The sequence below is a fragment of the Zophobas morio genome, unplaced genomic scaffold, assembly GCF_036711695.1.
Source record: "Zophobas morio isolate AGI-343-1 ecotype UQ-CSIRO unplaced genomic scaffold, CSIRO_AGI_Zmor_V1 ptg000017l, whole genome shotgun sequence".
Lineage (NCBI taxonomy): Eukaryota > Metazoa > Arthropoda > Insecta > Coleoptera > Tenebrionidae > Zophobas > Zophobas morio.
The window spans coordinates 10,070,420-10,086,828 of record NW_026972122.1 but is presented as its reverse complement, the minus strand read 5'-3'; the positions used below and the strand labels follow the sequence as shown (position 1 = coordinate 10,086,828).

Here is a 16,409-nt window from a genome sequence, read left to right as displayed (position 1 = left end):
CAACATCTTTAGATGTAAGTGGATGCAAGTTTTGATACATTTTATACAAATGGAGCGAGATAAGAAAATTAGTTTTGATAATTATGACACAAATTTCGGGATATTTTTTTTAATATTGAAAATTACTATTTTGCTATGCCCAGTGTGTTTGTAGCCGTCGTAATTTTGGGTAGGCACGTGCCCTCCTACCTCTTGGCACCAGCCCCCCCTGCAAAGAGGCAATTTGGACCGGACCAAAGACTCGCCAGATTCCGGGACCCAAACTATTCAATGTTTTTTATGTTTCAGTGAATAATTTTCTTGCGTGCAATGTCTAGCTTTGAGGTTATGGCATCGCCGCTCCATAAAATTGCAATCTTTTAAACTACTCTAAGCACATTTAATAGTACAATGATTGTAAATACGAAAGATTGTTACCCTAAGTCGATTTTCATTAAAAATTGTAATCGATTGTTTAAAATTCCAAATTTTTGTGTAAGATTTCTTGTAATCAACATACACGGGTCCCTCTTGGTATAATAACTAAACACTAAATTGCCCTCTTGTGGGAATTATTTCAGAATTTTATCACAAGATTTTAGCGAAAATTCCTAAATGGCTCAAACTACCCCCCCTAAATTTGACAATACTGTGATTGGTACTCTCTGCACATCCACAGATACTGAAAATAAATTACTAATAAGGGTTCAAACTCTAGGAATAAAGAACAACAAAAATGTTTCTTCACTAAAGGCTATACGTCCACTTCAAAAACTGACGACAAAAGAAAGTAGAAAATAAATTGTAACTATAAACACTGTTGATGAAGTTCCACACAAATTTCATAATTCCGTTGATTGACGGTTTTACTGTTGAATTTCGGTTCAAATTGTATTAATAAATGTAATTTTTGTCTTTACAACTTAAGCAGAATTGTTAGGGCGAAAGTTGCGTCTATTTTTGTTTTCTTTTTTCTAGTGACATTGCAGATTATTTTAATGTAAAGATTTACAGAGAGCTAACACAGACTGATCTGAGATTTTTATCTTAGTTTATCCTGGCGATTTAATTATTTTAAGTGATTCGAGTCCATTCTATATTAAGAAAGTTAAATAATTTGGAAAGTTATTTTATGGCTAACAAACCAGAGGTAAACACAAATGAAATAAAAGTTGTGTGTGTTTTTAATAAAAGTCCGAAAATACGAGTATTCAGTTTTATTATAAGCATTAAGCAATTAAGGTATTAATAGAAAGAAGTTGCGAATAATTACACACATTTAAGTATCATCAATTACTCATCTCTCTTTACGAAAGGAGCAAAAGTGTTGAATGGTCGTGTCAATACTTAGTCTTAAAAGTGACACAAAACTCGATACTGCGAAAGTGAGACAACCCTGATTTTATCGGGGATGTACAGATTACGAAATTTTTAAAATGCCCTTAAGGCTTACTATGTAATACCGCGTTTAGAATTTACTGTATCTCATTTAGTCGTTAGAGTGCTTCAACTATCTTCAAAGTGGGTAATTAATGTGCTATCTAGAAACAAATTTAATTATCCAAAGTTATGCTCAGCACAAATAATAGAACAACTTTTAATAAGTAATGCTGCTTTGGCCAAATAATATGCTGTGTTGAAGAGTTTGCTTATGCAATATTCCTAGTAAATTCTCCTTACAATAGTGCATTAAGAGGACTTTATTGATCAAGTCCTTAAATCTTATATGCTTCCATAAACCTACATTTTATGAAAAATCCCCGAACCTTTTCACAAACTATAATTGGAATCAGAAATGCACACAATAATCTATGAATGACTGTATACAATTTAAACTTAATATAAAAATAAATAAAGTGAAACGAGAAAGCGTGAAATTAAGCAATTGATGGAACACTTTTAAAAATATCAAGGCGCAAAACGTTTCTAAATATTTCATACATCAATCTCGAGTAAATATTACAAAAGCTAATTACAAACAACTGAGCAACTTTTAGCTGTAATCTCTCGTCTGACAGAAAAAAACTGCTGCTATTCCCGACAGCGATTCTGTATTACACAAAAAGCTTTATTTAGCAAAAACTGATTAAACACAATCTCTGCTGTTGACTCATCCCGGAACATCAAAGGACACCGTAATAATTGATCCGTAATCAATCTACATCAGTTTCCTTTATTCTCTTAAAATTTCAACTGCTACATTGACACACGATATGAATTTAACCGACTGAAACGTGGGAATTCTCCGGAATACTCTTTAGGTGATATATTGGACCAACAGGGATCCTCGTCCCGGGAACTTCCCTGAGATAATGTAATTTTATCTTTCATCGGAATGAGTTTTATTTATTTGGTTGTTCAGTTTTTCTCGGTAGTGTCCTTTAGAAAATAACACGATATTTGATAATGAATTATATATAGGTACGTTACCTACTTCTTTTCGAATGTAGGGACGACGATATTTAAAGTGCTTATTTTTACCTCTATTCGAATAAAAAATTCAGTAGTATGAGAGTATAGAAATCGACACAAACTCCTGCCACTGTGTATAACACTTTGACATTTCTTGGTGAAATTGTAACAAACTCATAACTTGATTAGTGATTACATTTACTATAGAAATTGTATTTTCTCATGATGAACGATGAACTTTGGAAATACTTAACCTCGGACGATTTTAATTCACAGTTCAGGGAATTGAAGTTATTTCTTTCCTGGGTTGTGGTACGGTAATGCTTGAACATGTCATACTCGATTTCGCTACTCATAAATACTCTTATCGATAAATAGGCTTCGGATTTTAGGTCGTTAAAAAATGAATAAGAGGAGACATTTTTAGGTCCCAAAATTAACGAATTAGGTTATAAAAATCTTAGTTTAGGTTAAAAACCTGGAGGAAAAAATATTTGCTCAACGAAAAAGCATACATCAAAAAAATATAGTTTAAAAAAAAACATTAAACAAAACATTATATAAACAAATATTTTGTGTAACAAACAAAAAAATGATTAAATAAATAAACGATCTATAGTTACGTCCACTAATTCTAAGTTATTGCAAAAAAATGGTGATCAAATTAAAGCAAGTCGCATTTAACAAAAAATAAAATTCAGGTATTTAAAATGAGTTACAAATGCAAACTATATATTTCTCTAAATTTTCGATTGTAAATTTACACCTTTGATCGCTTAAAACACTTTTACGTTTTGAAAACGTGCGTTCCACATCACAAGAAGTGATGGGTGCAAAATTAAATATTGAACAATCTACGTTTTCATTTATGTATGTATTGTTGGTAGCATTTCCATTACCGCAAATTACGTTATTTACTGAACGTATAAAGTCGTATCCTGGATTCTTTTTTAATAGAGAACATAATTTTTGTATCGCCATTTCCCCCACGTTTCCTGGTGTGTTTTTTAAAGATGTATACACTTTTTCCACAATTTCCATACTTTGGTTTAATTTTAAACCTATAGTTTCTAATTGTTCTATTGCATCGGCAATAATTTTAAAGTGAGTTTTAATGTACAAGAGTTCATTTTTGACGTTTGTTTTATTCAGGAATTCTTGAGCTTTTTTAATGCTTTGTGCATCTGTGGCTTCAAATGACATTACAACCTAAAAATATTCAATATAAGAATGATAGTAAAAAAAACCATTATATATTTACTGACTTGTTCTAAAACATCAAAGTGTTCTGCATAAAACAATGCTGCTTGAATCCAAGTGCCCCACCTAGTTAATACAGGAGAGGGTGTATTTGGTACACTGTTTTTATAAAACTCTACCCTGATTGGCGCTTTTAAAAAGATTTTCTTAACATTGCTAATTATCCCACTGACATCTGGATAATTCAGTCTAACTGAACTAACTGTTTCAGACACTAAATGTAACCCATGTGCCATACATGTTAAGTGTGTTATATTTTCATAAAACACCTTCAAATTAGTACCAGTTTTGATCATGTATGAAGCACCACCTGATACAAACCATTTAACTTTTTTGTGTTCAGTTCCTTTTGGCCACAATATAGCTACAAATTAACAATTAAACAAATTATAATAATTTCAATACTTAAAATTATCAATAGCACACCGAATGAATCGTTTATAAATCTCGAGATTGTTTTAGTTTTATCAAGCTGCTTCAAAGCTAGTAGAAATGGACGGCCAGCTTCTTCAGAAGATAACTTTCCAATTACTAAATGGGCTATGTATCTTCCTAATCTGTCCATCGTCTCATAGACGCTAATCCGAATATTATTATTGCCAATAGAATTTCTAAGTTGTTTAATTACTTGTAAATTATAAAATTTATGTTAAAAAATTTTTAAATAAAAATTCTAGTGCTCACCATATTGCAATTTTTTGATAAATATTTTTTTCTCAGAGTGTTTTCTGAGGGTAAATGCCTTCCTGTATATTTATGCATAAAATTGTTTAACTCAGGACAACTAACTTTATTCCATGGAATATTTGCGGCGGTAAATGCCCTACATAAATCGGTGCAAAATTGCGTAAAATCATTGTCGGAACTAATGTTTAATGAAGTCTGTTTACTGGATTTATTCTCGTTCTTTTGATGTGCATCGCCACTGCAGTGTTGTTCAAAGTGTTATTTTTTTTTCGCACTTAAACTAGGAAACAAAAATGTGAACATAATTCAAGCTTCAGTATTTTAAATCATTACATACAACTTTTCCACACACTTTGCAGAATAACTCATTGTCGTTGGTTGAAGAAGGAAATTGAAAATTAGTGTCCAAATTATTCTCTAACCATAATTTGATTTTATCTTTCATGGATGATTTTACCTTAGGCATTTTGAGGATTCTTTACTGTATGCACAAAAATCAAAACCGGCCTCAGCACTCTCACAAACACGCAAAGACACTCAGTATCACTAACACTATACTTCTAAAATAAAATGCTTTTTCAGAGATTCACCTCCTTCCGGCTATAATCTAAATGAAATGCAGGCCAGCGTTGTCAGCTGGCGACACCAACCCGTACCATTAAACTCAAGGGCGTTGTTTACAATCCATTTTTAAACAATCTGCCAGCCAAATCAACGAATTCACGGAAAATCTTTATTGTGCAAGCACGTCCGCTTCGTTGGTCGTGGAATCCTATTTTAAGGCTTTTAAAATTCACACTTTAGGTCTCTAACGGTAAATTAGGCATTTTAGGTAGTAATAAATGGGTGTTAAATAAACAGAATTTTTTAAATTCGGATAAATGTATAAATTTCCCTGCAATGCCTGAAGTAGATATAAAAAGGCAAACAACCTAAGATCCGAAGCCTAACGATAAATAATGTTTATTAGTGTTGTCCAAATAATTATATATTAAGCTATGTGTTTAAAATGGAGTGAAATATTTATTTACTATTTCTTTTGTAAATTTTAGTTTAATCTCCCCTATTACGAAAATTCAAAAAATGGTTACATCAGTTTAAAGACTTCACAAGGTATAAAATTACCAAGTCATATTTGTGAGTACTTGCAAAACCTCTGACTGAGACTTGGAATGCAGCGTTGGTGCTGGGCAGAAGCTACAAATTGTGTGATAAATATTTGGCATAATTCGGATACCATTACAAAGGACATGCATGGACAGGAAATCAATTACCACACTGACGTAATTTCTGATATCCTTTATGATCAAATTTCATACACTGCGAAACTACACGACCGATTGTTGTCAAATTTTGTATGTATATTACAGTCAAAGCGTATGTTTCAGCGACACTGACTAGTCGATGGACACACTAAAGGACAGCTTCAGTCAAAGTATTGACTGCGTATGGAAATGGTTCTTTTTACTAGTAAGTAAATGTATAGATACACGCAGTAAAAGGAAATATCACAGTTTATAATAAATAACCAGCAATAAACAATAAATGTTCCTGAAACATCAGTAGAATGTGAGGTTATGTCACCACGTGTTCTCCGGTGTACTCGTACATTTTGACTAAGCGGGAATCGTAAATGTATGTATACATTAGCTCAATTTTATGAGTTCTGAAGTACATTTCGACTTGTTTTGACTATTCTGATCGACACGACGTAGTTAGCTCAGCTGTATAAAAAAATATAGTCCTGTACTTGTGGTTTACGTATCTACCCTTAGATCATATAATAAATAGATACCACCACGCCGTGTTCTTTCCCTGGCAGAGCCTGTGACGACATCCTGCTGTCACACATCTCTCTTCTGCATAGAGGGATTACAATCAAGCTATCCTTGCCTGATCACTATTTGAATTTTGCGCGCCTAAATTTTAGGAAGTATGTCTGAACTAATTTCGTTCGAAAGATGTTGACAGCTTGATTTTATAAATAATTCACAGTAGATAACGAAAGGAATAGTAAATTATTGAGCAACAATTGTGATCCTTTATGATTACATCATTTAAAATAGAATCTTTGTTCTAAATTCTAAAATTGTTTTTCGTACAAGAACTCGGAAGAGAGGTTAGAAGAAACATCTGTCAAAAGCGATTTGTTGCGCTGGTGCGGTACCAGGATGGAAGTGAAATAGACATATGCAGATGAAATGCATATAACAAAGATGAAGATGTGGTGATCACACAAGGATAGCATTATAATACCCCCCTTGACGTAGAAAACGACAACAGATAGCTTCATGTCTAGTCACAGCTTTCAGTTTGAGTATTGGTATCTATTTATTATATGATCTAAGTATCTACCTTGATTTTGTTTACTAATATTAGGTTTGTTTATTGTTTAAACCGCCCTATTCTTTAGCCACAGTACGCAACAGTGTTATAGCTATCGTGCCCCAATTTGTAAGCCACCCACGTCGCAATGTAAGGTCGACGGTGGGAGGCTCGAGGGCGGCATCTCTGTTTTTTTAATTAGATGAAACAAATTTAATAAAATTAATCACTCTCTATATTTTATTGAACAAATTAAGAATGAGTCAGTCCATTTTCTCGAAAATGTGAGAATACGTTGGTGTCTATTTAATAATGATAAAATAACAATTATGACAATAATATTCAGAACAGTTTGTTCGACTGTGGCTTCAAAACTCATTCAAATCAAACAAATTTCTACGTGCCATTCTTTCGATGTATAACCATAAACACTCGAAGTTAAGCATGCTAGTAATTCTGAGAGGATATTTTTTCCCTTGGTCATCTGCTTTAAATGTATTTTACATTGTCTATACTTGTGCGGACCGCGTCCCCTTGGAATTTGCGCCTCCACGGCTTAAAAAAGCGGGATTTGTTGGAATTGTACTTCAAGTGCAAGGAAAGTTCTGACGAAATAAACTTCGACCAATTTTTTTCATAAAGAAACCCAGACTTGATGGATTGTGTTCAGCTTTTACATTTACATAATCAAATTTAAAAATAAAGCACTATTTTGACAGTGCCAAAACTCTCGAAACACAAAATTCAATTTATTTTGATTTTTTAAGCAATAAGAGAAAAGAAAAAAATTGGTCTAAAGAGTTTAGACAGTACTTCCCTCGCTGTCGGAAACTTGACGACTGCATGGCTATTGTGTTTTTTTCTCATTACATTTTTGTAGTGGGAATTTAAAAAAAATTGCGATGACGTCAACATTTTTGCAAGGACACGTATATCAGTTGGGATAGATGTAGTGTAATACTAAGAATAAAATTATTGTATTCCCAAATTTTCGGGAAAATGAATTGGGTCGTTTTGAATATTGATTTTTTATAATCAATAAAATAACGAAACAATTTACTCACGTATACAGCAACTGAAAATCGTTTATGTATAAACATTCTTAATTTAAGATGACAAGCGTAACAGCATACGTGAGAGTCAAACAGAGAAACTGTAAACAAAACGACCATCGGTTTTATTGCTTCGACTTCCGCTTACTATATAAAACATTGGGTTTTATTTTAATTCTTGACGGTGAAATTCACAATTGGTTGATTATAAACATGTCTATTTCACATTCGCGGAACCAAGTGATCGCATAAAACAAATGCAGGTCTGTAATGTTAAAGTCGATGTAAATAAGCGTGCTACCCTTATGTTTCAACCGAGTTTTTCCTTTAACAAATTTTGTGTCTACCAAATTGGGTTGGTTGAGGTGTAATACTAATAATAAGTGTTGCCTTTAATTTAATCAATAAAATAAATTGACTTCATTAATTTTTTTGAACCACCTCTTAAGAAAATCTAAAAAATATGAATGGAATGATAAATCACAAGTACAAACTCATCATATTTTTTGCATTTTAGATAGGATTTATTCAGCAAAATTTAAGGGTGACGTCATCAATTTTTTTAGGAGGGATGAACAAATACATTTTGAACAAAAGTTTACCATGCTTATAATAACTTTAAAATATTCCCAAGATTTCAAAGCATTCGGTTTTGTAATTCCTAATTAAATCGATAAAATAAATTCACGCCTTCATTAATTTTTTTGAGTCACCCTGCATATGCAAATCCAAAAATATGAATGGAATGATAAATCACAAGTACAGACTCATCATATTTTGTACATTTTAGATACGATTTATTCGGCAAACTTTTGAGCTGACGTCATCAGTTTTTTGTAGAAGATAACCAAATATATTTTGACTAAAAATTTATTATGCTCTTTATAACCTTAAAACATCTGCAAGATTTCAAAGCATTCGGTTTTGTAGTTCCTGATTAAATCGATAAAATAAATTTACGCATTCATTAATTTTTTTGAGTCACCCTGTATATGCAAATCGAAAAAATTTGAATGGAATGATAAATCACAAGAAGAGACTCACCATATTTTGTACATTTTAGATAGGATTTATTCAGCAAAATTTTGTGGTGACGTCATAAATTTTTTAGGGGGGACGACCAAATACATTTTGATCAAAAATTTACTATGCTTATGATAATTTTAAAATATCTTCAAGATTTCGAAGCATTCGGTGTTGTAGTTCCTGAGTAAATCAGTAAAATAAATTTACGCTTTCATTTATTTTCTTGAATCACCCTGTATATGCAAATCCAAAAAATATGAATGGAGTGATAGATCACAAGTACAGACTGATCATATTTTGTACATTTTAGATATGATTTATTCGGCAAATTTTCGAGCTGACGTCATCAAGTTTTTGGAGGGGATAAGCAAATATATTTTGACTAAACATTTATTATGCTCTTTATAACCTTAAAACATCTGCAAGATGTCAGAGCATTCCGTTTTGTAGTTCCTGATTAAATCAATAAAATATATTTACGCATTCATTAATTTTTTGAGTCACTTTGTATATGCAAACCAAAAAATATGAATGGAGTGATAAATGACAAGTACAGACTCATCATATTTTGTACATTTTAGATATGATTTATTGGGCAAACTTTCGAGCTGACGTCATCAAGTTTTTGGAGGGGATAAGCAAATATATTTTGACTAAACATTTTTTATGCTCTTTATGACCTTAAAACATCTGCAAGATTTCAGAGCATTTGGTTTTGTAGTTCCTGATTAAATCAATAAAATATATTTACGCATTCATTAATTTTTTTGAGTTACCCTGTATATGCAAATCCAAAAAATATGAATGGAGTGATAGATCACAAGTACAGACTCATCATATTTTGTACATTTTAGATATGATTTATTCCACAAACTTTTGAGCTGACGTCATCAAGTTTTTGGAGGGGATAAGCAAATATTTTTTGACTTAAGATTTATGATGCTCTTTATAGCCTTAAAACATCTGCAACATTTTAAAGCATTCTGGTTAGCAGATTAAAAATATTGTTTTATAATTTTGATTTTTTTTCCAAAAATCTGGACGTTTCGGGTGAAAAGTCGATTCAGAGTTGTAAACTACATGTGTAGAGGACTATGTTATTTTATACAATTGAAAACCCATTTACTATGTACAATTTTGAAGTGACGTCATCGCATTAGTGGTGGGGATGATTAGACAAATTTTGGTTAGCGTTTTACCATCTACATGATATTCTTAATATAAGTACAAAATTTCACAACAATCGGTCGAGTACTTTCGGAGATTATCTGTCTAATAAAAATCCGGGACAACAGATGGACAGACGGACAGACGGACAGACAGACGGAAATGGGAGACCTATTTCTTCGTCTTCTAGGGGTCATGAAAGATCGAGAAAACGTAAAAGTAGAGAGTCGGCCGACGGACTCGATTACAATACTTCCTTTGCTTACGCTCGGGAAGTAAAAAAACAACCCCAAAAAAAGCATTTCTTCTCAGTTAACTGTGACGGTATTTAACACTGAACAAAAATAACCTTCAAACGTAATTCTTAAATTAACAGTAAGAGTGTGACATATGGAATGAAGATTATGCAATAGAAAGTGATGAAATAAAAAATAAGAGTATAAAAATAAGAAAAGATTTTTTTTCCATTATCGATTTTTTTTAATTAATGGTGTTAGAAACCATCAATCGATGTTCTCCACCATACTTAAATTTTGATTGGTGACTATAAATCTACCTGACTATAAATCTTACTTACCTTCGCTCGCCCCTGAAGTACAGTCCAATAAATCTCGCTTTTTTGAAAAAACATAAACTTTGATTTTTTCATTTTTGCTTTGTGCTGACAGTTGACTAAGGAGGAAAAATGTATTCTCAATTTCTCAGTATATGCTTAACTTCAACTGTTTATTTTATAAAAGAATTCGACTATTAGCACGTTCAGATAAGAAGCATCAGCGGCGAGTGTTATAGTTACAAAAATTGAAATTTGATCGATTCGCCTCCTCAAAGCAGAGAAGATAAATAATTAATTCAGTAATTAATTAAGCTAGAATAGAGTAAAACGGATCGAATATTATTTTGGGCGAGAAGATGTTATTATAATAATTATTTTATTGATATTAAGTATAGGCGGGCGTGAAATTGCTGCAGTCTCACATTTTTGTTAAAATGAGGTGAAACGTTCTTGATTTAATCCAAAAAAAGAGATGAAACATAACTGACAATCGAACGCCATTCGTCGCAGTGTATTTACACAGCTACGTACTATGAGACTAAAAAAAGCAATCAAAATCGTAACAATTATAAACAAAATTAATGCGGATTCATAAACCATACACACAAGTGTATATTATTTTATAAAATTTAAATGGCGTTCACTAAGCAAAATCTTAATCTGACGTCATTACTGTTTTGATGGGGATGATAACATAAATTATGGTTAGTTATGTCTACACGACATTCCTAACACACTGTCTGATCTAGAAGTTATGTAACGTCCAGAAAACATGAAAATAACCTTTCCTCGGATGGATATATATAACAATTAATATATTTAAAATTATATGTTCATTTTTGAATCCAAAACTATTGGAGAATGATCCAGAAAAAGCAACTAAAATATGTATATCATTCCCCGAAAAACCGAACTATTTTTAAGAATTTTTTAGTATGGCATTTTTTCCTATGTTTTATTATTGTTTTATTCATTATAACAATTCTTAGTTGTCAACTTTTGTTTGAGGTTGGAAAAGGAAAAGTTGGGCTTTTGTAACTGACTAAGCCAAATGACACTTAATAATCAAAGTTAAAATATTATTATTCCTGAACACAAAATTAAAATTAACTGACGATACGCATTAATCAAGAACGTGTTCTATATTATACCACATTTAACCAAATGGATACTTTTCCGCACTGGAACCTACAAAGTGTGTCCTTTCAATCAATCAATCAAAATGACTTCAAAACAAATATCTACAAAATAAAACTGTAATAAATGTAGATATAAATCAAACAACTTGTACATATTTTATAAGTTGGACTATTTCGCTTTATTATTCCATTTGACGAACCTTTGTTTCCACGTTACACAAATTCACCAACAACTCTAACTACATCAAATCTAATAACTAAGTATAAACACGTGGTTCGAATGATTTTTTTTTCTTCCAGTCATAGTCGGCTTACATTGCAGCAGATTTCCCAGTGGTGTTGAAAACAAATTTTCAAATAGCACTAAAAGTTAATCACCTATGCTCCGCCACTGCCTTTAATTCGAATGCATATGTTACGAAATCACACCCTCGACTTGTTTATATTTGGTTTAGTGTATTACTTCATAAAACTGAAATGACGTTATTACTCAAGTTTTTTAGATGGAACCGTCAAATAGATTTATTAGTTAAGAGCACACTCCTGATAACATATAAATCCAATCTACTAAGAAATTTTTGTCTTATAACTTCTTTTATAGAGACGCTTGGCAGCCGTCAAACTGTACAGAAATCAATAATCCCAAGACAACCTACCACTAGCACACTAACATATATATAACTCAACATCAAAAGCGTAATCAAAAACTTACTTTATTGCTTTGACCATCGACAATCCCATGTGGACGCATAGAACAGCATGATCCGGTCTTTCCCTCGGCGCACCGCTGATGCAATAATAACAGTCACCTAAGATTTTGATCCTTAGCTGTTGATACTTCTGCGAATGGAAAAATTCTTAATTAAACTTACATTTCCCGCTTGATAAAATGCCGAGATTAGTTTTCAAACTTCCCGCAAATCTAATACTAAATATATTTTCAGAATTTCAGCGAAATATGCATAGATATGAGAATTCCTTCCAAAATAAGTCCTCACCTCGGCAAGTTTGTCGAATCTGGCGAATAATTCATTCAGCATTTTCACTAGTTCTTGAGCTGAATAAGTTGAAGAGATGGCTGTAAATCCCACGATGTCAGCGTACAGAATACTGAAAATAAAAGGAAAGTATTCAGGAGAGATAAGTCCAAATGAAAATTGATTTAAAACTTGATAATAAAAGTTTCAGGAATATGGAGTGGGCTGTCACGTGATTTTTTTCTCGAAATTATGTATTCGCAAAGCTTTTCCAGCCGCATTTCAGCCTGAAGCAAATACAGTTTTCCGATAAAGATCACATTCTAGACGGTTTAACAATGGAAATGCCTGACCCATTGTGAAATTGGATACCCCCATTTTTGCTGCGCGGTTCGGGGGCTTATCAAGAATAAACAAACAAGTAAATAAAATCACATTAGCTGTCTGTCTGAGTAATGAGAACATAAATTTATAACGTGATGTTCCAGCGTTGTGGAACGATAAAATGCGTTGTAGACTTTTTTGCGTGCTAATTTGCAAAGTTTATCAGACTTTCCACTTTTCTAAATTTATTCTACGATTATAAATATTCGTTTTTATTTATGAATAGTTCGTGTTTCCGTCAAACAAACTTCATCAAAGAAACACGATTTTATTAAGTATATAGAAAACTACCACTAGGTTAGTGATTGTATTTGAGTAACAAATTTGCTTGCTTTATACGGTAATGTTTCTGCCTTTTATTTTGTAGATACCAATCAATGAAATAAACATCACCTACATTTCTATGTATTCTTTGTTGTTACCTGGTTTTAGGTTTTATAATGGGAAGAAAGAAAAAGCTTCCAAAGCTGTTATTACTTTTTATCTTTATGTCTCTCTTGATGTAAAATTACAGCGCAAAAAAATCAATGGGAGTTTATTCCGCTGCTGTTTATAAGCTATTTTTATAGTTTTATTTTTACGACAAAATGTGTCTTGTAGTACTTTGACATTTTACGTTGTCTTTACCCGTTCGGGTGAGTGCGATATATTTTTATAGCGTATAGATAAAATGATGATTATACAAAGCCAACAAAGCGAAAATATGAAACTCGAAATCAGTTTACACAACTTTAATCGTCTGATTTTAAGATAAAATGTATTGTTATTGTCATTATTGTTCCGAGAAATAAAACAGTTATGAATATAATGGCTGCCGAATAATCAAACTTCATGACGTTTATTTCCCAAGAAAGAGTTTTAATAGAATAATTGCAACAAATGCCTAATTGTTTGTTCTACAGCTTGTCCAGTACGAAACTGTAGGTTTACTAATTGCGTTTGTCAGTAACAATAGCACAGATTATAACAAAACTTGAATTAATGGTAATAATATTGAGAAATTCTTGTTCCTAGGAAAGAGTGAAGGAAGAGGTTTCCAGAACTTCGAAAACACATACAAAAAGGAAATCACAGAATTGAAAAAGTATTTATGTCCCCAGATGGTCATAAGGAAATGAACTATTTAGCCCCTCACACAAGCAGACGTCAGAATAAGTACTACCAGGTGATTTTTTAAATTTCTGGCCAAGTTACTCATGATACGTACATCACCAGTGAAACGAATTGGGTAACTTGAACACCGAAAGGTATATTTAATATTTCAAATTGACGTATTGCAACTAGTTTAATTGAATGATGAGGAATTCATTGGCCAACTCGATTCTGAGGAACTACATTTTTTTTTTCAACATGACAACACAACAGCCCATTTAATTATTTACCACATTCACTACATCTACCAGGCTTGAACACCAGATTTCGTGTTCACGATATTGAAACATACCATGTTCAAACAAGCTCTACATACCATCGACAACTTAAAAGCACGAATTCGAAAAGAGTGTGAACGAATTATACCAGAGACAGAGGTTTGTGTCCCAGTGTTTGAAAATATGAAACGAAAGTCAGTTTCTGTCTAGAGGCTGAGTGTTAACATTTCCAGAAGTTGTTGTAAGGTAAGTGTGATTTTTATGACTTAAATTGTTATAAATAAAAGATTGGGTATGCTTTTTTATTTTTTAGAACTTTTGAAATATTGATGGGATCAACTTTGAAAAACATAACTTTTTTGAAATGACGCTGGATATTCAGATTGCTCAAAATATACCTTTTAACTTCAAGTTACGCAACACGTTACACTGCTGACGTAAGCGTCATGGGTAACTAGAGCAGAAATTTAAAAAAAACCGCTAAACAAAAACAACTAGACGGAAAATTTTTTAAACGTTTCGACGAGGTCATTTTAATAACAAAATTGATTTAGCTGAAAAAAAAGTTTGTATAATACCAAAGTAGGAAAGTTTTTATTTGCGCCTCAAGTACAAGAAATTAACGCAAAACATATCAAAATCTGGGAGTAAAAATAAATGTTGCCGACTTTGTCAAGAAAACCATGAAACGATTAAACAAGAGATTTACAATAACAACAATCAAACTATGGAAGAACTAAAATAATAAAAAGATTTTAAAAATCGCGTTGGGGGTCAAAAGAGGCAAGGAAGTAGTAAAGAGCAAAAAATAGAAATGGAAAAGTTATACAAGAAACAATACCAAACACTGCCACACACCGTTAAGAAGCACACAAACTGTCAAGTACCAGAATCAAAAACATAATTAATAAACAGGAGGGAGAAAAATCAAAGATAGATTTCATCGACATGAGCATTACAAAGGTAACGACAAATTATTATTCGGAATATCATAAAAAAGACGCAAAAGGAAAACGATACACTAAAAAACGAAAGAACACAAAATGAACTATTATAAAGAGAAGAAAGGGAGTAATAATAATAATATTAATGGTTTATTGCCCAAAAGACTTACACCCAAATACAGGGAGAATTACAGCTAAGCATAATGAATTAATATAATTACATATTACGAATTTAAATCTAATACTAACAAGGTCAAAATTGAACAAAATTAAACTAAAAAAAATTGGTGGAAGGTTATTTCGAGAGAACTTCTCTCGCTCCAGAAGGGTAAATAACACCCCCTCAATCCCTGAGCTTCGAGGGTGTAAATTCCACGGTCTGAACAAATGCGGACAATATGAAATATACTTAAAGCAGATAATCAATGTATTCTTAATTCCTAGTACTTGTTTAACTTTAACTGTTTTGTTTATGTTTATGTTTCGAAAGAATTCGACCATTAGCACGTCATATCGTATGAGCACCGGCATTGAAATACGTAACCATGGCATTAAATGCATGCATATCTAGTAAAAGAAACTGTCTCTTCATTCAACACAGAAGGGACGACCAATAAATTAAGTAAGCATACTCGGTTTTTTTTGCCCATAAAGTATACCTAGGTAACATCAAGATAGTACAGAAATAGAATAAATTGACAGATTTATTAATTTTTTCCAGTCAACATGCATCAGCAAATCTAAAAAATTGACCGAAAGTTGTTGCGACAGAACTTCCCACGTTCCTGAAACACAATGATAATTTTTTTGAGTCACCCTGTACACGCAAATCCAAAAAATATTAACGGAATGATAAATGACAAGTACAGACTCATCATATTTTGCACATCTTAGATAGGATTTATTAAGGAAAATTTTGGGGTGACGTCATCAATTTTTTAGGGGGATGAGCAAATACATTTTGATCGAAAATTTCCCATGCTTATGACAACTTTAAAATATCTCCAAGATTTCAAAGCATTCGGTTTTGTAGTTCCTGATTAGATCCATAAAATACATTTATGCATTTATTAATTTTTTGAGACAACCTATATATGAAAATCCAAAAAAATAAAATTAAAAAAAAAATTA

General features: G+C 32.1%; 1 protein-coding gene across 1 annotated transcript in view; it reads right to left on the bottom strand.

The window, feature by feature from the left end:
* Window positions 1–16,409, bottom strand: part of LOC135130440 (adenylate cyclase type 3) — a 196,541-nt gene that overhangs the window by 73,432 nt on the left and 106,700 nt on the right. Inside the window, exons 4-5 of the mRNA XM_064057818.1 lie at window positions 12,602–12,713; window positions 12,316–12,443 (exon numbers count right to left, since the gene is read on the bottom strand). Coding sequence (XP_063913888.1) covers window positions 12,316–12,443; window positions 12,602–12,713 — 240 coding nt within the window. The remainder of the gene's footprint in view (window positions 1–12,315; window positions 12,444–12,601; window positions 12,714–16,409) is intronic.